The 23,510-nt window shown below is 54.0% G+C and overlaps 1 protein-coding gene across 1 annotated transcript; it reads right to left on the minus strand.

The window, feature by feature from the left end:
- Positions 1-5,926: 5,926 nt before the first annotated feature.
- DEDD2 (death effector domain containing 2) lies at positions 5,927-23,510 on the minus strand. Its single transcript, XM_004694159.2, has 5 exons — positions 23,401-23,510; positions 22,424-22,789; positions 20,853-20,975; positions 16,753-16,896; positions 5,927-9,541 (listed from the first exon to the last, which is right to left on the minus strand). Exons 2-5 carry the CDS (start codon positions 22,749-22,751, stop codon positions 9,150-9,152), a joined length of 987 nt encoding a protein of 328 aa, XP_004694216.1. The 5' UTR covers positions 22,752-22,789; positions 23,401-23,510; the 3' UTR covers positions 5,927-9,149.

Below are 23,510 nucleotides of genomic sequence, written 5' to 3' on the forward strand. Positions count from 1 at the left end.
GGGTGGTGAAAGACTTCACCAGAGACAGAATGGGGAGCAGAACAGGCAGATCAACGAAGTACACTGCTGAGGGGAGCAGCAGGCGGGCCAGGAGAGGTCTGCCGCGCCATGTGGTCACCTCCGGGGCAGGCGGGAATCGAACTCATGCGGAAGCAGCTTTAGCTTCTTAGTACAGTGCTTTAACCCGCTGCGCCACCAGGGCGGGCCTACCTGAGTTTTAAAGAGGAAACAGTTCTCAAATGAACAAAACAGAACGATGCCTGTGAGGTGGAGCAGGCATAGGCGGGTGGGCACAGGGCTGCTAAAGCAGAGACTATGAAAGAAGCTGCTGGAGAGACTGGATGGGTCCTGATCATCAAGCATCTTTTGATCTCACTGGCCAAGGGGAGCTCCTGAAGGGTTTTAAGGATGGTGGTGCATTTTGGACAGGATGTATCTGAAAGGGCAAGAGTAGAAGGCAAGAAAAATCAGGAAGCTGCTACAAAAGCCTACGCAAGAGGTGCTAAAGGCTGGTAATTACAACAGTGGCGGCTGGAACATGGAGGAAGGGGAGGAGGAGGAGGGGGAGGGGGAAACCAGAGGCTGAGCAACCTCGAGGTAAGTGGAGTCAGCAACGCTGTATAAAGGTGGATGTATCTGGCTAGAAGGTGGTGTCAAGAATAGTGGTCTCGCTTCTCATTTGGATGGATGGAGGTGCCACTTTCTTCACGGGAGAAGCCACAGAACTTCTCCAGTGAAGTTCTCAGGAACCTCTTATGTCTGAGCTGCCCGCGGGACACGCCTGGGGTGGGTCTGCAGCAACACTGGGACACAGCCCTGTTATGGAGAGAGGCCCGGGCTGAAGATTACACAGGTGACAGCTACCGTCCTGCGAGTGGGTGACACTTCTCAGAGAGAACGTGCATAGGAAGAAGAGTCACCAGCCAAGAAAGGGCCCCAGGGGAACAGGGACCAGAGAAGCGTCAGAGAAAAAGCAAAACCATGAGGTGATGTCATGGAAGCTGCAATGAGCTTCCACTCTGGAGGGCAAGAATGGAATCCTCTCCCCCTCTGCAGCCTCCCTTCACTGCTGAGGGGCTGAAACTTATGGTAGCCTTGAGGAGTGGGCGTGACATTGCAGTTACCGGGAACTACATGTGCAAAGGCCAGGACCCTCGCTTCCTGGTGCTCATGTCCTGGTGTGACTACCTCCCGGGAGTGTGGGCTGGACCTACACTCAAGTGAACGAAACGTGGCAGAAGTGACGAGAGGGGATGTCACTTCTGAGATTAGGTTATAAGACACAGCTTCTGCGTGGGCGCATGTCTGTTGCCTCCTCCCCCACCCCACACAGCTGCCTCCCCTTTTCTCTCATGGCTCACCCTGAGGGTAACTGTCATGCTCTCCTGACACACATACAACCTAAGCCTTCAGAAGAGCCCACAGCCCTCAGCCAAGCATGAGATTCCTGTCCCACAGAAACTCTGAAACAATGTTTGTTGTTTTGAGATGCTAAGTTTTGGGGTTGCTTTGTTACGCAGAAGCCACAGGAGGAAGTTTCAATGGCAAGCAACTGGTCCAGATAAAAACTGAAAAATGTCCCTGGATTTGGTAAGAGAGGGTCATCCGCAGCTGGAGCAAATGGCTTCAGAGAGTTGAGACTCAAGGAGACAAGGCTAGACTGGTGAGCAGGACCGCCAGTCACCGCTGATGTCGCCGGGCCGGGCACCATCCCTCTCATTACAGCAGGCCACTGTCAGATTGCTTCCTAGCTCTTCGTCACCACCCATAGCCTGCTGGATACCATTCCCTGAGACTGTCCCTCAGGGTGCTCCACAGTCCACAGGCCGGGGAGGCCATGTGACTCGTGCTGCACCAATCCTAAGCTTTCCCTGGAATTTGAATCCTGCTGATGTGACAGGTGGTCTGAGCCTGGAGCTGTTTCATCCTCCACCCAGACCCTGAGGAAACTGCCTTTCCTTCCTGCTGCCTCTGACCCTCCATGGCCCTGGTTACAGAGTTTTCAGAGGATCCTCTTCTGTTTTGCCCTCCTTTGTGTACACCACCCTCATTTCTTTCAAGAAAATTCCTGCCTTGCTCACCTTTGCAAGAGTCCCTTGAAAGGTTCCAGGCAGTTAAAGTTTCTAACAAGCAGTAAACTTATTGCGCTCCAGGGCAAGGTTCACCAACCCCCACGGGGGTCAGAGAAGTCCTGCCAACGAGGAAGGGGGGGGGAGCATGGCCAAGCTTTTAAGGGCTTGGAAGCTGATTTTCAGAAACTGATTTATCAAAGTGCTTATCAGTTCCCGGAATGCAGGCAGTTCAGACTTTAGGAGGCTCAAGGTTAGGAGGCCCCAGGCGCAGACAGAAACAGTCCCAGGCTCAGGGTTCCCGCTCCCAGCCTTGCCTCTACCTTACATCTCTCTCAGCTGCAGTCAGGAGCCCCAACTCAATCTCAATCTTTCCAGAACTTTGGATTGGTTGTGTAGGAGAGCAGGCACTAGAGGGAGCTCAAACAGAGGGAGGTAGGATGTCCTGTGAGTGAATTTTTCAAGAGGTAGAAAGTTGGATATATTTATAGGGTAAGAAGGAGAGAGAACTGGAAGGACTGTCAAAACAGGAGGGAAGAATGTGACAGTAATGTCCCTGGGTGGCGTGAGAAGGGAAATGCCTGGGTAGAGAAGCTGGCTTGGGACAGAGCCTGGGGAAGTGAAGCAAATCCAGGCATGGAAACATGTAGGTTTGCACAGGAAGCAAGCCATGGTTTTGAAAGAAACCATGGCTGATTCGCCTGCATTTTATTTGTGAGACTGGAAGGGCAGAGGTGAGGCGGCTCAGGCCACAGCAGTAACTGAGGGCACTGGGAGGTGGGAGTGGCACTCGCCCCTCCTGGCCGCCCTTGTTCTCTGAGCCAAACTCAACTACTTGGACCCAAGTTGGGGGTGTGCTGGTAGAAGAGGCCGAGAACGGGGACAAGGGCTTCACGAGTGTGTGCTAGTGATTTTCCATTCACCTCCGGGCCTGCCCCTCTGCCTTGGCTACCCACATGGACGGCACCATCTCTCACCCTGAATTCCAGTGGGGTTCTCTATAAGGCAGGCATCCGCCAGGACATTAGAATGGGAGAGAGGCATCATTCTGGATGTTTCTCCTGCTTCCAGTGCTGCGTCAGCACCGTGGTTCCGGCTGTGCCACAACTGTGTCACCTTCAGGTGACACCTTCAGGTGTGTGCCATCTGTAACTCAGCAGACTCCAGCAGGACCACTGTCCACCCCCACAGCCCAAAGGGTGGTCACAGCTTCCTGCTGCCTTCACTGCTCTTGGAGGTCCCCTCAACCCTGCCCACACCTCTGCAGTCCCTCCATTAAATCATCTTCAAATTCCCAGCTGTGGGGCCTTCTGTTTCCCACTCGGACTCTGACTAGTAGACAGCTAGCAAGAGAGAGCAGATGGCCCTATGTGCGCCAAGCCGCTGGATGGCGGGGCAGGGAGAGGAGCCAGGAGGGGTCTGGCCAAGTGGCAGGAGACAGAGGAGTTGGGGAGTGGAATGCTCTAGAAGCTGAGGCTACAGGTGTGAGGCCCGGAGTGCAGGTGCTGGGATCAGAGCGCAGGATGCTGGCTTTCAAACAGGTTGTCTTTAAAGCCAGGAACTTTATCTGTTTGGTTTTTTTTTTTAATTGAAGCAGCATGACATTATAACATTGTATACATTTCAGGTGTTCATGGTATAGACCTGAAGTTCACCACTGAACATGAAAGTGGAATTTTAAATGTGGCGCCCGGGAAGTCCTCAGTTAGAATTCTGGCTCTGTCACTTTATGAAATGTGTCGCCCAGGGGATGACTTCACCTTCCTGAGTGTGTACCCATGCCTTTGACATGAGGGTACTCCAGGAGGAAAAAGAAAACAAAAACAAGGCTATTAATACCATCCTCACATGTGGCATGAGGGATCAACACACACGAGGGCCTGCATGAGGTTTCAGTGCTCAGGAAATGTTTACTGCCCCTGCTGCACTTCTGGGGAGTGACCCAGTCCAAGCCATGGTCACTCGAGGGGGTGGCTGGAGTGGGATGAGCACCACCAGAGATGAGGTGGGAAGAGACTGAAAGATTTGGTAATTGGGAGCATAGCTCGTCATGGGCAAGTTAGAGTCCCAGCAAGGCCACAGTCTTTGTGGTTCTGGCGTGGCTGTTCCCTCCACAACCTGTCAGCTTCAGGCACAGAGGTTCAGCAGGCTCCTGCGGGAACATTCCTTCCCTTACCCTCCTCAGACCTAAGGGACTGAAGGGGAAGTCTGTGAAGAGATGCTAGAGGTTCAGGAATGAGGGGATGTGATCAGGGAGTTGAGTGATGTCAATGGCAAGTGGAGCAGAAGGTGGTGGGAGCTGAGGACAGAAGCCTGGGTTCTGGAAAGCTGGAGCAGAGTCGGTGTCTGAGTCGTCTGAGCTCCCACACCCCTTCTACGCTCCTGTTTGATGCCCCCATAGTGATCATGACCCCCATTGAGTCACAGCTTGTCAGAGACAGGCTCGACCAGCCCATCCTGCAGCAGCTAGAACAGAAGTATCCATTGGTCAATGACTGTTGAATGACTTGTGGGGTGAAGGAAGGAGAAAAGGCTTGGGTGACAGGCACTTTTAGCAAAGTGACAGAGCCAGGATTCCAACCTAGGACTTTCTGAGTCCAAATTTAGAATTTGGGCCCTCCCTGGTGGTGCAACAGGTCAAAGCGCAGCACTACAAGGCCATCCACAGTCCCTGACCACTGGGAGGCAACACACAGAGTGCAGACCTCTCCCGTCTCGTCTCGCCCACTGCTCCCCTCAGCAGTGTATTTCAGTCCATCGGCCTGCTCTGCTCCCCGCTCTCTGATGAATCCCCTCACCCCCCACACCTGTGGCCTGTACCCCAGTTATATGCAAAAATACTTTTAAAAAAATTTTAAGAGCCCCCCCTCCACCCCTGGAGAAACAAGCTTGACCAGTGAGCCATCAAGTTCCCTCTGACCACTGAGTCAGCCATGAAGAAGCAGACAGAGGACAATAACACACCCTTGCTCATGGTAGATGTCAAAGCCAACAAGTGCCAGATCAAACAGGCTGTGAAGAAGCTCTATGATACTGACTTGACAAAGGTCAACACCTTGATCAGAGACAAGGCATATGTTTGACTGGCTCCTGACTAGTTGGGTGTTGCCAACAAAGCTGGATCACGAGGGCCTCCCTGAGGGCGCAAGGGGTTAAATCTCAGCACTATGAAGCTATCTGCAGCACTTCAGCCTGAATTTAATCCCAGCCAGGGAGTGACCCACAGGGCACAGCAAACCTCTCCTGTCTCGACTGCTGCTCCCCTCAGCAGTTTATTTCAGTCAATCCACCTGTTCTGCTGTGTCTCTGGTGAAACCTTCCTCTCTCTCTCTCTCTCTCTCTCTCTCTCTCTCTCTCTCTCTCTCTCACACACACACACACACACACACACACACACACACACTGGCCTATACCCCAGCTCTTGTATGCACAAATAAATAAAATAAATCTTTTTAAAAATTGGATCATCTAAACTGAATCCAGCTGGCTAATTCTAAAGTTTTTCACTGTAAAAAATAAATGACCAAAACTCCATTTAAACAAATGTTTCCTGAGATCTTCATACACTCTCTTTCACCTCTCTGGAATACCTTGCCCATTCTATTCATCCAAAGACCTCTTACTCCTCATTCAAGAATGAGCAGAAATTAATCAAGGAGAAGAAAAGTAAACCACACTGATGTACCACCACACATCCATCCAACTGGCAAAATTAAAGCGTCTGACAATACTAGCTATAAGGCAGAAAGGATTTGGAGATAAGAGGATTCTCTTGGATTATTTGGTGGGCTGAAAGTACAATGACATGTGTCCTTATCACAGTTTATGAACTGTTTATGGGATATTCATAAGTCAGCTACACATAAACACCACATGGGCGAATCTCACAAACATGACAATGAACAAAGAAACCAGACACAACAGAAAACATTGTTCGATTCCATTTATATCAAGTTCCAGAGAGAAAATTAACTATATAACTGAGTGACATAAAACTAGAATGTAAAGAAAAGCAAGACATTATTACTGTTAAAGCCAGGATGATGTCCCCAGCTCTTCTCAGGGAAAGAAGGGGGTTGTGAGTAGGAAGGTGCACTTGAACAGAAGGGTGGGTGGATTCCGGGGTGCTGATAATGCATTTCTTAACTTTGTTTCACACACAATTGTTCTACAACTTATTAACGGTACATTTATGCTTTATGTTGTTTTCTGAGTTATATTTCACAATGAAAATATTTCTTGGTAATGACGACGTTGTCGACGGTGTTAATTTGCAATAGAATCAACAGGAGGCACCCCAACCCATGAAGCCTTCCGGCGTCCCTCCCCACATGTTCCCTGGGCTCCTGCAACCTCTGCTGCTGGTTCAGCCTCTAACTCGTCTGGGCTGGGACCCCCACTGTCAGTGTGGCTCCCCAGCAGCCCAGGGCGCTCCAGAACCAGAACCCAGGCCAGCGTCTCTAGGCCCAGCAGCGGCCAGCGCAGGGCCTGCTAGGCGGGAGGCCCAGCTTGCACGTGACTCCCAGCACATGGTGACAGGTGGCTGCTGACCAAATGAGGGGTGCTTGCTTGTGCATGGCCACATACCTTTGCTTCTGCCCATACGCCTACATCCCATTCAGTTAAGTTCACTATGGTCTTCCAGAGGGTTGTTCCGCCTGGAATGGCCCGCTTGTCAAGCTGTTGCACTCCTTTTCATCCTTCAGGGCCCAGCCTCAGCGCCTCTCGTCTGAAACCATGGCGGCCTTCTTCGGGGCTCCGGCGGGCCCTCACTTCCCTTAACCGCAGGCTTTCCAGGCCCTGACCCACAGAGTATCGCTCGACTTCGGAAGCCCTTTGATGTCCCCGCGTTGTCCTCATGACCTGGGTCTGACATACTTCTGGGACTTGAGCGTGTCAGTCGGCCCTAGCGTGGGCGCAGGCTCCGGCACACCCAGGTGTGCTCCACAGCGCATGCGCCCAGAGAGGCGCTGGAGGCGCACACAGCACGCCCTGGCCGGAGGGTTCCCGCCACTCCCGGGACCCAGCGCGCCTGCGCAGGCTCCAGGGTCCTCCAGGGCAGACTCCCTCACCTCCGGGCCGCACGCGCCAGCTTACAGGTTGGATCTCAGGCTAAGCGCGGAGCGGGAGCGAGTCAGGGCAGGTCCCAGGGCCTGCGGGAGAGGTGCCTCCCGGGATTTAGCCCAATAGGTGGGATCCTATAGGGGGCCTAGACTAGAAGTGGCGCCCATCCCTAAGACGCACACGCCAAGAGGTGGACCCTAAGTCATGGAAGGTTGTGGAAAGCAAGCCCAGAGGCCCCAGCTAGAGGGGCGGTGACAAGGAGTGGCAGCCCTCACATCTCCCCGAGCTGTGTCCACTGGGGCAGAGCTGTGCTCTGCCTCAATGCTCCTTCCCCTCCCAGCCCATTTCCTGTCCAGAATGGTGGTAAAAGCTTACTTCACACAGGTTGGCTAAGTATTAAGCCATGTCTGTGTAAATGCCAAGCAGACCTTAAGCCCTTCTCGGTGAAGGTAAATGGGCAGTTAGGGGCCGCAGTAACTACCTGGACCTGCTGTTAACTCCTGCACAGGGCTCAGCTAGGTATATTGCTCTGCCCCAATACAACCATATAGGCTAGGGTTCCACTTCGGGTGCCCAGGTATGAGCAGTGGTGTCCCTTCCCCCAGGACAGCCAGCAGTTGGGCATCCCTGCTCACCCCACCCCCAACTCCCTAACCCTAGCTCCCGTCCCCCTCAGGAAGAAAAACACAAGTATTAATGTAAGAATTTGAGTTCTTAAGTGCTTAGACATGAGGTGGGGGGAGGGCAGGAGGCCACCAGCTTAGCTGTAGCCACTGTGCAACAGAAAGAGGGGTTTAGCCTCAGGAGGAGGAAGAGGTGAATGTCCTGGTGTAAAGAGTTGGAAGACCAGCTCCAGAAATAGAACCCTGGCTGCTGTGGTTTTGCTTCAAACATTTGGACTTAATCAGCCTTGTAGGTAGCTGGTCCACCTCATCGAACCAGTTAAAAACACTCTACTCCCAAGACATACAGGAGCAAAGCATGTGTAAATGGGATGGGCAGAATTTATAATTCAAGGCAGTATTTCCTCCTTCCACAGGTGAAGAAACTGAAGTCCAGAGAAGAGGGCGAGGTGGGGCAGCAGCTGTCACATGATAGTCTGGTATCCCACCCACACTCCAGCCTGACGGTGGGCCAGAACTTGGGATTGGTACTGGGCTCAGGCTCTTCTCTGCTCCTTCCTTCAACACATAAACAAAGAGTCCCAGAGCCTTGATGCCCACCAATGCCCCTTCCAGGGCAGTTTTATTGGTGCCACTTGGAAAAGGCCTTCCCCATCAACCCCCAAGGCTCTGCCTTCCCTTTCCAAAAAGGTAGTTGGTTTCTGGTCCTAGGCCCTTAGCAACAGCAAGCCTTGGTCTGCTGCTACTGCAACACAGTTTAACACTCCCTGTGCAGCGCTCTAGTGGGTAGGAGGTGGTGGCGAACAGGTCCGTGTGTGGAAGCTGGCTGGCTATAGAGATGTGTGGGCAAGGTAAGCAGGCCCCCTGTGTACCCCAGCTCCAGTGCCAACTGGTGTGGTTGAAGCCCCCGTGGGGCGATAAAATCAGAGATCCTGAGAGAAGCCCTTAGGCCAAAGGAGTATGTGAAGCAGGCCAGAGCAAACAGTGGGGAGATTTCAGAGACGGCTGTGTGTGTGTGTGTGTGTGTGTGTGTGTGTGTGAGAGTGAGAGAGAAAGAGAGAGAGAGAGAGAGAGGTGTGGGTGAGAGTTAGGGATGTGATGTGCAGGGGGCCACTGGTGGACCCCTGGCCTCCTGAAGCTGAAGAACACACCTGGGGGAGGGGTGGGAATGGGGAGGTTGGGAAGGAAATTCAGCTGGAAGTGGTTTAAGCCTCAGAGCCCACATCCTGTGGGAGGGGCTGTCAAGGGGCCAGGCTGTCCAAGGGCCTGGCGGTCTGGCACAGTCCTCTTAGCTGCTGGAGTGACAGTCCTCAAGGGGCAGAAATGGTCTTCGTCCTCTGAATGAAGATGGCCCCGAGGCTAGGAGGTGGGGTCAGTCCTGCCACATCCAGGATCAGGAGGCCTCACTAGGGCGTCGGCTCCCCTCCTCCTCCATCAGCAGCAGGCGGCGCCGACCAGCCTCGTAGTCTGCCTCGTCCACACTGACCAGCAGGCGGACAGCCTCCCGGCCCACGGCCTCACGGAGGGCCTCAGTCAGGAACACGCCCCGCAGGGCCTGGAGCAGGGCGCCACTCAGGTAGTCACCCCAGAAGGCGTCCAGATAGGAGAGCTCCGAGAACTTGATGTCGCACACCACAGAGCCCAGGTCCCTGGAGCGCAGCACCGCAGTGGCCTGCCCAAACACGTCCAGCTGCCGAGCCAGTGCCTGTGGCCGACGGGAGGCCACGCCCTGTTCCAAGGCGGGCCCATGCTCACAGTACTCTGCTCGCACCCTGAGCCTGATATCTGTGGAGAAGGAGGGACTCATCAGGGAGGGGCCCAGACCCCACACACTATGCAGGGGCCCAGGGAGACTGCTGCCTTCCCCCACCCTTGGGCTTCTTCCCACAGGCTCTGCCCCGTCTTCCACCCCCACCCTGGGTTGCATTGCACCTGCCCTCCGTCCTTCCCCTCTGGTAACCACACCCAAGCATGGGTGACACCCTCACGTGACTTCCCTGTTACCTCCTGACAGGGGACCTCTTCCTCTTGCCTTCCAGAGGTTCCCCCCTCCACCCTCACCCCCTCCTGGCTGCCCCACCACCACTAGGCAGGTTCACCTGGCTCTGGTCCTGCCTCCTCCAGACTCCATCTCTGTCTCCAGGATTCTGCTCAGCTGTCCCTCACCGGTGAGGCCTAGTCCCTTCCTTGGCCCAAAGTGTTCCCAGTTCCCCATACCCTGCACCATCTCTCTCTAAGCACTTGCACCTTCTGGCTCACTCTATGCTCCCTGACTGTCTTGTTTATGACCTGTTTCCCCCCACCAGTTTTCCTGAAGGAAAGGATTTGTGTCTGCTTTGGTCGCTTATGTAGCCTGCTGGCACACGGTAGGTGCTCCATATGTACTTGTGAAAGAACCACGCGAATGGACTAGCCTTTAGGCAAACAACCCATCTCCTGCCCTCCACCCTCCAGTCACACTCCCAACCGACCACGCCAGCGGGCCTGCAGACACCAGATGAGAACAGGGCTGGCACTTCCAGGAAGAGGGTGCTCTTTCCACAGAGGCTAAGAGCTGGGTGATCAGCCCAGAGCTGCTGGGGGCCATCCAACCACTACGAGGGAGAGAAAGAAGCCTGGCTGGTGATACAGAGGAATCGTTCCTGGATTCACGGGTGAGCCCAGATCACCTGTATTTTCAGCTACAGTCAGTTCTTTTGCTTAAACCAGTCTGAGCTGAGTCACTCACAAGCCTGCCCTCCCCCGCCCACATGTGGGCGCAGCGCTGCTGGGCACAGGAAGCGCGACTGCTGGGGCTCTCCCTGTGAACCTGACCTCGGCCTCTCTCCCTGTGGGGCAGCTGACTCCCCACCTGTGCAGCTGGGCCACTCACACAACCTCCTCACAAGGGTCAGCTCTGAGCTGAAATAACTACAGCAGCCAACACCCCAGAGCACTGACTATCTGCCAGGTGCCGCCCAAGAGCCACTCTCGCGAACTCATCTACTCCACAAGTGGCTCTGCTATCTCCGCTAAGTTACAGACGAGGAAATGGCAGCAGACAGTGAAGCAGCCTGGGCGGCACAGCCAGGCGGCGGCAGAGGTCCCGGGGCCTCCCAGGCCACAGAGAGCAGCTGTGGGTCCCAGGAAGCCATTTGTGTGTCTCAAACACTAGTTATGCGACCTGTGGTAAGTCACAGCCTGAGCCAGGCTTTCTGCCTAAATGAGGAGACAGCGCCCACGGGTAGGGCTGTTACGGGGCTATCGCCATGGCTGGAAAGGACATGGCGGGCACGCACGTGTGCCCACCAGCTGCTCCAAACACGGCAGCCACCAGCAGCTCTGACACGCCAAGTGGTTAACCCCGGGGGTGCTCGGCACTATCAGCCCCTGGGGTGGGAACCACGCGCAACCCGTTGCCAGATGAGGAAACTGAAGCTCTGGGAGGGGAAGCGCATGTCCCGGGCTCCCTTCACCTTTCCCCGTGTCAGCAGCAGAGCAGAAAGCAGAAGGCAGGTCACTGCTCCCCCAGACAACCTTTCCGTACCAACCACTTCCTCCTCCCACCCCAAACCCCAAACCCTTTCTTTTCTGCCTTGAGGGAACCTCACCCTCTCTGCTCGAGGCCCAGCGCTCCCTGCCCAGCCTTGGCGCCCAGCCTTGGCGCCCAGCCTTGGCGCCCAGCCTTGACTGTGAGCGTCCGGCCATGCCCTCAATCAGCGGGGGCGGGGCACAGGGGACCCGGAGGAGCAGCACCTGTCCAAGGCCACACGGGGTGCTCAGTGGCAGAGGCACAGAGCCAGGTGGCGGAGTCCGACAGACCTTGAGGCGAGTCCCGGCTCTGCCACTCTCTAGCTGTGGGGCCTTGGGCATGTGACCTCACCTCTCTGAGCCTCAGTTTCCCCACCTGAAAAACATAAACAAACAAGAGGTCCCTGCTGCATGGTGGGATTATAAGGATCAAATAAGGCAACTCGTGATGCATTTGACGCAGGTTACGACGACCCGGAAGACACCCAGAAACAGGAACTGTGATTTTGACATGCACCTGTCCATCCCCATGCCCCTGCCCAACCCAGTCCTCTCTCACCTGAGCCCCCCTCTTCCATTCCACTCCATCCTTCCCTCCCCTGCCCGCCAGTCACAAGGGAAGTTTTCCAGCACGAGCCTTACTCACAAATCACGGGTCCATCTCCCTGCCCAGAGGCCCCATCACCCACCAAGGCTGAGGTCAGAGGACCCCACATCTTCCCAGGTGTGAGCGCCCTTACAGATCCTATCTCCTCAGCATGCTGCTCCCTGACCTGTGCATCAACTGTCTGTCCATCCAGAGCCCACCCCAACATGGGGAGGTCTCGGGAGGAAGACAGGACCAGGTCAGACTCCTTTGTCCCCATTCAGTCTTCACTCAACAGACAGGTGCTGAGTGCCAGAAACGCCCCCACAGAAAGTGGGGCCAAGAGATGCCAGCTAGGGAGTGCCTGCCACCCTAGCCCTTTAGTCACCCTCTGCAACTGAGGAAGCCCTTCACCAGAGCACAGTCTGGCACAGAACACAGGAGAGGACAGGGAGGCCCCTCTGTGGGTAGGAAGACAAGCATGATCTGAGCCACTTGGGCAGCCAGGCCCTGAGTCTCATGTATCACGTGCAGTCTCCAGTACACGGGTGTTCACTGCAGGCTGGCACACTCTTCACCTCCATGGATTCTTTTAATCGCCCCTGAAACCTAGTGTGGCAGTGCTATTATTGTCCTGTTTTTGCAGATGAGGAAACTGAGGCACAGAGCATGAGTCACCTGCCTAAGGCCACACAGCAAGGAGTTGCAGAACTGGAATGCCAACTAAGGTGCCTGGCTCCAGAGGCCCAGCTCTTAACTACTCCTATCCTGTTTGTTGCCTCTCTCATCACCACACACATAAGTCTATAATTAAAAGACATCTCCAAGGCCAGGAGAGAAAATTACAGAGCATGGGTTGTCGTTAGATTGCCATGACACAGAACATGACACTGGAAGTGAAATGTGAAGGGACACATGTAGGTCGAGACACAGTGGAGAAAAATGAAGACAGAAGAGTATGTGTGAAAGTCCAGAGGCAGAAAATGAACTTGGCGGGCTCACAGACTGAGTACCAGTTTGGGTGGGACGAGGAGGAGGGCACAAGGGGGCAACTGGCGGGCAGGGCCGTGAGTGCCGACCACGCTGCACGCTCCTCAGTGTGGCTGCCTCCTTCCAACCAGGCTCCGCCAGCACCTGCTATGAGGGGCTGCGGGGTTCACAGCTGGATGCAGGTACAGGGCTGAGGTGGTGCCTGGCACATAGCAAACCCTCCAGGCACAGCAGGGAGGGTGTGATCCCGGATGCCAGGTTGACTCCAGCTGCTCTGCAGAAGCAGCCCAGCATCAGAAACAGGGCTGGGGCAGCTATCAGGGAGAGCAAGGTGGCCGTGCAGGAGGACTAGCCCGGGTGTGATGGCCAGGGCTGGCAGGAAGAGGATCCGGAATAGGCACCGGGCTGGGGGCCGGCTCCTGTTTCCTCAGGCCAAGAACACCAAGCCCTGGCACATGGCGCCTCCCCGCTCCGGAAACTGTAGGGCCATACTCCCAGACCCGGCGTGAAGGAAGGGCTGTGCTTTCCTTGAAAGAAAAGCTACTCCAGCTTCCTGCACCAACATGGACCCCAGCACCTTCTTGTTCCTCAGCCACATACCCACTCACTCTCTATTCTGGGACAGAATAGGGCACAGGAAATGGGAGAGGCTTCCAGTAGGGGCCAAGGAAGGTAGGAGGGACAGGGCTGGGCCAGGTGAGCAGAGGAACAGCTGATGGTGCGGTCCCTAGTCTGGGAGCTGCTGAGGAACTGAAGAGAACTCTACTTGGTCCCACACTAGAGCCAGCCCCACCCTCCTGTAGACAACCAGTTTCCTCCCCAAGAGGCGGCCGGAGTCATTGTGCCAACTGTGAAGTTCTACTGAACTAACAAACCGAGGCAGTAAGACCAAGAGGTAATGACCAGGGCACAGAGAGCCAGGCGCCCAAGCCTGGCGGAAGCACACAACACCCTAGGAGCTGAGCTTGAACCAAACTAACATCAGACCAGAATCTGATCCGGCCCCAGCAACTTTCAGGCAGCACCAATGACAAGGCCACAGCCCTGCCACAGGAGACAACCGAAAACCCAGTCTGGGGAACACTGGGACCCAGCTGAGGGATCCTCCAAGGGAGGGAGACGGAAGAGAACCGACATTTCTGAGCCCACTGGAAATGTGCCCATTGATTAGATACTTGGTGGCAAGGAATTGTTAAATTTTCTGGAGTGATCTCTCTCTTCTAAGAATTCCTGTCTTTTAAAGACAGCAAAAACCTACAGATGGAGCAACAGGACCCCTGGAACTGACTCCAGCACAGTATGGTGGATGAAGGGAGATCAGTCGTGAGCTGACGACCACCAAAGCTGGGTGGCGGGGCCAGGGTCCATCATGCTTATCTGTCCATGCGAGTGGGGGGGGGGGGGGCAAAGCACATCCTGTCATTCATTCAAACCCTCCAATCGCTTTCAAGAAAAAAAAATGCCCAGCCTTGGTCTGTGGCTCACAAGCACAGAAGGCTGGGCCCCATCACCTCTCCTTTCCTCACCCCCATCCACCTCTCACCCCCTTCCTCGCTTCACCACCATGGGCACTCCTCAGACTTGGCTCCTGCTGCCCCTCTATCTGGAACATTCTTCCTCAGTCACCTTCAGGCTTGCTCCCTCTCTTCTTAGAGGCCTTCCTAGGTACCACCCAACCTTAAAAACAGGTCAAAATGTCATTTTCCGGCACTCTCTACCTTCTAGTCTGACATCTGAAGTTCTTCTGTCTCAAGATTGCTCCTCCCCGCAGAACACAGGCTCCACAAGGGCAAGCCCTGCCCTGCCTCGCATACAGCCAGTGCTCTGGAACACACAGGGCATAAGCAAATGAAGGGGTCCAAGTTTTAAGCCCAGTTCCACTCAGTTCTGCCCCTGCCACTCAACTAGGGACTTCCCTTCCCCTCTGCACACCGGTGATGTCACCCCGACCTCCACGGCTATTCTGAGAAGTCAAGGTCGGGCGAGTAGCAGCCCAACACAACACCTGGTGTGTGGTGCTGAGGGGGACACAGACACTCACGGGTCTGTTGCAGCCCCGGAGCCCCAGGTTCCCATCCTCAGACTCTCGGTACTTGGACTTTAGTTTGGTTCTGTCGAAGGTGAGGAGGGGTGAGAATGACAAGCCTCTCTCAATCAGACCTGGGGGCTTCCTTCCAGCCCTAGAACTAAGGCTCATTCAAGGCAATCCACCCCCAATTTCAGAGGGGAAAGCCAGGTCCTCCTGGGCACAGCCTCACTCCAGCTCCACCCTGCTGGTGAGTCAGCAGTCAGACCTGTTACCCATCCCTCATCAGACCTGCCACACCCACCCCAGGCTAACCACCTCCCTGCCATGGCCCTGCCCTCAGGGAGACCGGAAGACTCCTCAGACAATGAGACCCCTCCCACCCTCAGCTGGGCCTCATTCTAGGGAGGCAGTGACTCCCCCTGCCCAGCCAGCCTGGTGTCCTGGTAGCTGCCACCTGACCTGGGGAAAAGCTGCAGGCAAGGGCCTGAGGGTGCCCCTGCTGTCCAAGGACACCGGCTGGCTCAACTGGTCTGTTCCTCCTGGCAGCACCCAGCACAGGTATGTGCAGCCTCATCTCTGGAGTGGCTGTGACACCAACGGCCTGGGCACTCGGGGAGGCGAGCCTGTGTGCGCTACGGGCTGGAGAAGCTGCCGCACGTAGGAGGAAGCACCCCCAGGCGGCGGGATCTTGGGGAATGCAGAGCCACCCGCACCTCCTTACTCTTGCTGCAGTCCCACCACCTTCCCCGAATGAGCACCTCCCCACCAAGTGTCCTCCTGTGCCCCCAGGTCTGCCCCACTCGGCAGAGCAGGTGCCAGAGGAGGGCAGAATGCGTGTGCCCGTGTGCCCCTCCCATGCCTCTGTTCTCCAACAGGGACAGAAGAATTTCTCAAGGGTGAAGACTGAGCAAAAGCCGCAACAGCAGAGCCCCCAGCCTGGCTGTCGGCCTAGCCAGCCTGATGTCCAGCGGGTTCCTGAGCTCCTTAGCAGGCCTCCTCCCCTGCGACTCCACCAGCAAACCTCTGCTCTCTCCTCTGGGTTGGACCTCACAGCCTTGCCAGTAATTTCTCTAGCTGATTTTCTGGATGCATGAGAGTTCCTTTAAAAACAGGTATCAGATCACCTCGCTCCCCTGCTTCAAACATGTTGCCGGCACTTGATGCACGGAATGAAATCCAAACTCCCGTCCGGCCAACCCTGCCGAGTCCCTCATCTGCTCCCCAGCCTCCCTTGGCGGCACTTATTATCCAAGTTAAGCTTCAGTGTCACTGGTCTGTCACCCTAGCTACACAGTCACCTCCACAAAGGCAGGTACTTTCCCCAAGCGCACCGTGCAGTAACAAGTGTGTAGCATGGAACCTGGGCCACTTGCTCCCAGTGTATCGCCTGAGTTCATTCATTTTTTTCCTCTTAACAACCCTATTTGGAAGGTACCACCACCAGCCTCATTTTACAGATACAGAAACTGAGGCAAGGGGTTCAGTTGTCTGCCCAAGACCAGAAAACTTAACTACCAGGACTATGATATGACTCTGACTCAAGAAGCCCTTCCTGAGAGCCTTGTTTTTTCCCATGCATTGTCCAACCAACACATTGCGACCATTGTTGAATAAGTCAATCCGTGCAAATGTTTTCTAAGAAATGAAATTAGGGAGAAGGTGTCAGGAAAGGCTTCCCGGAGATGGTGGCGCAAGACAACTACGGGTGGAAAACAGAACAAAAAGGACAAGCATTCCACTGTGCTGCAAGATAGCTGAGCGCAGAGCCTACCCAGCAGGCCCGCCACCCCCAGCAGTTGCAAGGCCAACTGCTTCCACCCTCCGGCTCTGCGGCCTGCCATGGGCACCGGCAGGCATGTGCCAAAGCCCACAGACACCTACCACAGGTCACTTTGCCTTCCGATGGGGAGGACCTGGCCGCTTCCTGCTGCTGCTGGGAGGCAGCCGGAGCCCCTCTCCGCCGCCGTCTGGCACCGCCACTGGGCCGGCCCCGACACCGCCGTTGCCGTTTGGTGGGTGGGGAACCTGGGGCGACAGAGACAGACCAGTATGGCAAGTGCAACAAAGGGAAGAGCTTGAGGTTAACCTTTGTGCGTGCGATGCTGGGTGAGCCCCTCAGCTGGGTCTCAGCAGCCCTGTCCCGACGGTGGGGGCTCCTGCCTAGCATCATCCAGAAGGGCAGATAGACCCAGAGAAAATCCTGCCCCAGGAGACAAACATGACAGCAGCCCCAGGGCACTGCTTATAGTTCATAACCTATTGTTGGTGGTTTACAACCTGTAACTAGAAAACAATGTAAATGTCTGGGAAAAGAATACAGAGTAATTTCCAAGACAGACTGATTGTAGCAATAAAACAAGGTACAAAATTGTATACAAATTGCTACATTTCAAATAGGGGAAAATAACAATATATATACATGTTTGCTATTTTTCCAAGATGACTCCCTGTAAGGAAAAGGTAGAAAGGAATGAAATTAATTACATGTTCACTAGGGTGGGGAGAACAGTAGAAATAATACTTCTTTTTTTTTTTTTTAAGATTTACTTAATTATTTTAAAGATTTTATTTATCTATGCTTACAGAGTGGGGAGCAAAACAGGCAGATCGACAAAGTACACTGCTGAGGGGAGCAGCGGGTGAGCGTCAGCTCCAGGACAGGGACACAACTGGCACTGAAGCTGCCTCTGCTCGCCTGAGCTCTGCAGTGCAGCGCTCCAACCCCGCTGTACCACCAGGGAGGGGCCAAAAATAATACTTCTAAGAACACTTAATTCTTCAGTTCTGATTTTTTTTTAAAGATTTATTTATTTATGGGGCCATCCCTGGTGGCGCAACAGGTTAAAGTACAGCACTGCGAAAGCCACATCCCCCGCCAGGGAGTAACCCACAGGGTCTGCTGCGCCCCGGTCTCCCCACTGCTCCCTTCAGCAGTGTGCTTCATCGATCTGCCTGTTGTGCTCCCCACTCTGTCTCTGGTGAGTCCTCTCACTGCTCCTGCACCTCTGGCCTTTACCCCAGTTCTGTATGCCTATATGCATAAAAAAAAAATCTTAAAAAAAAAAAGGAAAACCAGAAAGTAAACAAACAGAAACAAGTGAACCCTACTGTATATATAACTGGTAACATGAACACCAAGAGAAAAAAATTATTTCAAGTAATTGGAAGAACATCCTGACTAAATACTCTGTAGGACTTTAATAGTGCTGAAGCTATTTTATTACAGCAGTAAGTCCATATCTCCACATAAATTAAGGACCAAAATTTTTAGTGTGAGAGAAAATAAAACCCTTGTAAGTTAATTTAAAAAAAATTATTTTAAAGATTTTATTTATCTGTGCTTACAGGAATGTCGTACAGGCCAGAGGTGCAGGGGAGGCAAGAGGATTCACCAGAAACAGAGTGGGGAGCAGAACAGGCAGATCAACAAAATGCACTGCTGAGAGCAGTGGGTGTGTCAGGAGGGGTCTGCACGCCATGCGGGCCAGCTCTGGGGTGGGAATTGAACTTGCACTGAAGTGGCCACAGCTTGGCTTAGCTTCGCAGTGCAGCGCTCCACCCTGCTATGCCACTGGGGAGGGCCCATAAGTTCATTTATTTTAAGATTTATTTGTTCATGCATACAGAACTGGGGTACAGGACAGAGGTGCAGGGGCAGTGAGAGGCTTCACCAGAGACAGAGTGGGGAGCAGAACAGGCAGATTGACGAAGTACACTGCTGAGGGGAGCAGCGGGCGGGTCAGGAGAGGTCTGTCTGCTTTGCCATGTGGGGATCAAACTCGTGCTGAAGTGGCTGCTGCTAGTTTTGCAGTGCTGTGCTTTAACCCGCTGCGCCACCAGGGAGAGCCCATAAGTTAATTTTGAATTCATAATACTAACAAGAACTTTTTCTTAGCATTTATTTTTATTTATTTATGCATATAAGAACAGGGGTAGGCCAGAGTTGCTGTCATCAGAGACAGAGTGGGGAAGAGAACAGAGATCTACTGAAATACACTGCTGAGGGCCTCCCTGGTGTCACAACCAGTTAAAAGCACAGCACTTTGAGGCTGTTGTTCGCAGCTACTGCAGCATGAATTCGATTCCCAGCTGGCTGGGGAGCTGACCCACATGGCGCAGCAGACCTCTCCTGCCCGCTGCTCCCCTCAGCAGTGTACTTACTTCATCAGTCTTCCTGCTCTGCTCCTTACTCTGTCTCTGGTGAGTGCTCTCACCCCCCAAGAACTGGGCCTGTACCCTAGTTCTGTATGCATAAATAAATAAATCTTTAAAAAAAAAAAAAGTACATGAGATACACTGCTGAGGGGAGCAGTGGACAAGACAGGAGCAGTCTGCTGCCCCATGTGGGTCACCTCCCTGGCCTGGGATTGAACACATGCTGCAGTGGCTGCCCATGGCTGCTGATAGCTTGACAGTGCTGAGACTTAACCCCTTGTGCCACCAGAGAGGTCCCACAAGAACTTATTTTAAAGTAGCTTCTGGCACTGCTCACTGAAAGAAGTTAGATGATGTTCACCCTCAGCCACTAGATCTCAGTTTCTCAATTTCATAGCTTCTAAAGAAACCAGGCTCCTCAAAACAGCCAAGAGGGAAAGTACAAAGAGCCCAAAACCTCATGCAGAGCCACAAAGAAGGATGCTACAAAGAACAATGGAGACAAGTCAAAGGCAGGAGTTAACCAACTTGAACATCAGGAAGAATGACTAATCAGTTCTCACACTGTAAATAAATAAAAATGCATGGCTTCACAGTGACATGTTCCCTAAGCTCCCCACAAAAAAAAAGAAAAAGAGAGACAGAAACTGCCTAATGTATTCTAATATAAGTAGAAAAAACTCAGAAGGCTGCTATTTTACAGATGCTACTGTAACAAGTGGTTTGGGCAGGATCACTGATGGATACTAAGCCCACTGGGATGTGGTTGGGGAACAGGGTGTGCTAATGTGTTATTCCATAGATTGTTTACTATCCATAAAGGGATAAATATTCCTTTGCAATGAGTGACAACTGCAGACAGACGACCCCCCCCCCCACAACAGAAAAGCAGGACCTCCCAATAGGCTCTAACATGGGGCACAGTGTCAACCAAGGAACAAGGCTCCCACAGACGTGCAGCCTGAAATCTAACCAAGTCTCCAGATGCAGGTTCAAATCACAGGAAATATACAGGCCAGAGGGGCAAATTAAATGACACCATCAGTATATAATTAGATATACCAGAAACAATCTCAACATTCTACAAAACCAGTGGACTGGAAGGGTCAATACCTCAATGTCATAAAAGCTCAATACACAGCAACTCACATTTGAGTAGGCCCTAAGTGGAGACGATCTTGAGAGATTTGAAAACAGACCATCATTTACTTCTGCAGGCTTGACAATGATCCCAGAGTAGCATAGGAGAACCTCCTTATTTTCAGGAGAGGCCTATGACTTATAGGCAAGTGTCTTGGTGCCTATCATTTGCACTCAAAGAGCTGCACAAAAAATCCAGAAGTGGGCCGTCCCCGGTGGCACCACAGGTTAAAGTGCAGCACTATGAAGTGATCTACAGCCACTGCAGCACGAGTTCGATTCCAGGCCAGGGAGCTGACCCACATGGCGCAGCAGACTTCTCCTGACCCGCCCACTGCTCCCCTCAGCAGTGTATTTCAGTCAGTCTGCCTGTACTGCTCCCCACTCTGTCTCTAGTGGGTCCTCTCACCCACCATACCTCTGGCCTCTACCCCAGTTCTTCTATGCATAAATAAATAAATCTTAAAAAAAAAATCCAGAATGACAATACATATGGGGTGCCATTTAAAGTATAAAACCATAAGAAACAAACTATGTTGCTTCTGGACACATGCTCGTGTAGTAACAACACTTACAAAGCAGAAACAAGGAAGAATGATCCCTTCTTTGATGGGCCAGGGTGGGAAAGGCTCATCAGGATTCAGAAGGGAGAGTCACCGCCCTCATGCACACGCAGCTGGGCTCACCTGTCTCCCACTGACCCTGCCGAGCATTTGAAGAACTGCTTGACTGGCGGCGGCGGCGGCAGCTGCTCTCTGTCCTCTTTGCAGAAGAGCTAGAGGTGCCATAGCTATAGCGTTCTGGTGACACTACAGAGAGAAAAAAGGCATTCATAGTCCCTGGTCTCTGCCAGGCCCAGCCTCCAGCTCCCCCAAGATGAACACTTGCCCTGTAGGTACCCAAGGTCGGAGCCCAGATACCCACTCCCTTCCAAATACTCCTGCCCAGCAGCTGCTCGGTGGGCCCACCCCCCCCCCCCCCCCCCCACGCCCCCGTCTTCAGCACTGTCAAGGGTAACTCTGCAAGCGCCATTATGGCCAGGATCCCTGCAATGCTGTCCATCAACTGTCCCCGGCAATCCCTGAGCTCCAGAGAAGCAAGCACAGCTTTCTGTAAGTTCCCCAGATCTTCTCTTCCAGAACATATTTTTTCAAAGATGCTGTCACTTCTTCCCTAGTGCCGCCCTTCTCCTGCCCTCGCATGGGCTTACTCTGGGCAGTGGAAAGGCACAAGCCCGTTCCCTAAAATAGCCACTCCATCTCCAATAACCCTGCCAAATGCTTGTCAGCTCAAGGCCTAGGCACTCTGGGGTGCCTGAACCTGCAACACTCCCAGCTTCTCACCTTCTCAGGACTGCTGTCCTCCAGGAGTACTTCTACACAAGGACTAAAGGCAGCAAGTCTGGAGCCAAACCAGCTGGGTTTGATTCCTGGCTCCCACACTTCAAGCTGTGTTATCTGCAAGCCCGTGTGATGTGGCTTCTCACCTACCTCTCTGCCCTTGCTGGGGTCCCCTTTGCTCCAGCCACCCTGCCTCTGAAGAAGCCAAACTCATTCCTGTCACAGGCCTTGGAAGCAGGCCCTTTCCTCTGTCTGGAATTTTCTCTGAGATCTATGATCCAGAGCCAGGCATCCTCAGTTCAAATATTACCTTTTAAAAAAGGTCTCAATTGGTTACCCAATCTAAGGAGACCTGCCTCTCTCCCTGTTCTATTACTTTTAGTCTTTTCATAACTGTATCTAAAAATAAGCCATTTATCTGTTTTATTGATTGCTCTACACAACATAAGCTTCATGGAATAAATACTTTGTCAGTCCCATCACCTGGGATGGCCTGGGCCCAGCACAAAAGATCCAGTTCTTAGGTACAGGCAAGCTGCTTAACTTCTCTGAACCTGCTGTTTTCTCCTTTCAGTGAGGACAGCAAAAAAACTTCCTCCTGAGATTACTGGGAGGATATCAGGTGATAATTCGCATGAAGGGCTTACTGCTTTGCCTGACAGGAAATAACCCCTCCATAAACCCTGGCTACCACCATCATTATTCATGTGGCTAATTGTCACAAGTCCACCCCTCCCAAAGCCATGCCTGCTCCCACTTGTCTTTCTCATTGATACCCTGGGAGGAACGGGAGTGGGAAGGGACATAGGTTGTCTGATGAGGCACCGTGGGCATCGGGCACCACGGGGGGAGGGGCCAGGAATATGAGCAAGGCCCTCTTCCTACCGGAAGTCGGTCATCCTCCCCTCCAACCATACCTGGCCGGCGCCGCTTGCGTGCCAGGTGCGGTAGCAAATCGTGGCGGGCCAGCACGCGCAGGAGTTGCCCCAGCAGCCGCAGGTTGCTCTCGTCACACTGCCCACGGCGCTCCAGCTCCAGCAGTAATTCCAGGCCGCTGCGGGCGCCAGCCAGGCCGCCGGGAGCGCCGGGGGCCTCGTCCAGCAGGAAGGCCAGCAGCTCCAGTTCACACTCGGTCAGCTGCCCACCCACCACCTCGAACATACGGTGCAGCGACAGCATCCCGTAGTAGTCCAGGCATTCATCCTCCTCCCAGCTCGGGGCCGGGGTCGGCCCGGACAGCGCCATACCCGGGGAGGGGGGCGGAACAATCTCAGAACCGGGGCCTAGAACCCACACAGCAGGGAAGGGGCATTGGTCAGCGACGCGGGGGCTCGGACTCCACCTCTGCCAGTGGGTCCCCCCGCCCTGGCCCGCCCGGCCCCGTCCCTCTCACACGCTAACCCCGCTGTGTCCCCCTTTCCCAGGAAGGGAATGGTATCGCCCGAGGTCCCCTAGTAACAAGTCGAGACGCCAGACCCCGCTCGTCCTCGGACCTGGGGGACTGGTAGAGCGCGAAAGCCCCTCTCTAGGTGGTAAGTCATGCACCGGCCTCGCGACCCGACCCCGAGATTCGGTCCGAACAAGTCTAGGGGCCCAGCCCAGGGCACCCTGCCAACTGCCCTTTGACTCTGGGTAGTACTGCCCGGACGTGCCTCTGGCTCGCTTGTCAAGTGGTACTGTCCGATCACAGCCCCACACCCCCCAGGGAAGTGGTACCGTCAGAAAATGACCCTCTGCCCCTACAAGTGGGGCCAACCAACCCGTTCTCTCTACACAGGTGGTACTGTCCGAACGCGACCCCCTCGCTCTGTAAGGGCGATCCCGCCATCTCCCCAGCACCCGGAGGCCCCGTCTACCCGCCACCAGTCGCCCTTAGGCCTCGCTGGGTCCTTACCGGATTTCGGCGTCCGAGGACTCCTGGGCGACGGCCGCAGCCACTTGTTTTGGATCTTTCTGGCACCTTCTCTATTATTACGCCTGCGTCACCTCGCCCCTCCTCCTTCT

Source organism: Condylura cristata, unplaced genomic scaffold, assembly GCF_000260355.1.
Source record: "Condylura cristata isolate star-nosed mole 26May11 unplaced genomic scaffold, ConCri1.0 scaffold00041, whole genome shotgun sequence".
Classification (NCBI taxonomy): domain Eukaryota; kingdom Metazoa; phylum Chordata; class Mammalia; order Eulipotyphla; family Talpidae; genus Condylura; species Condylura cristata.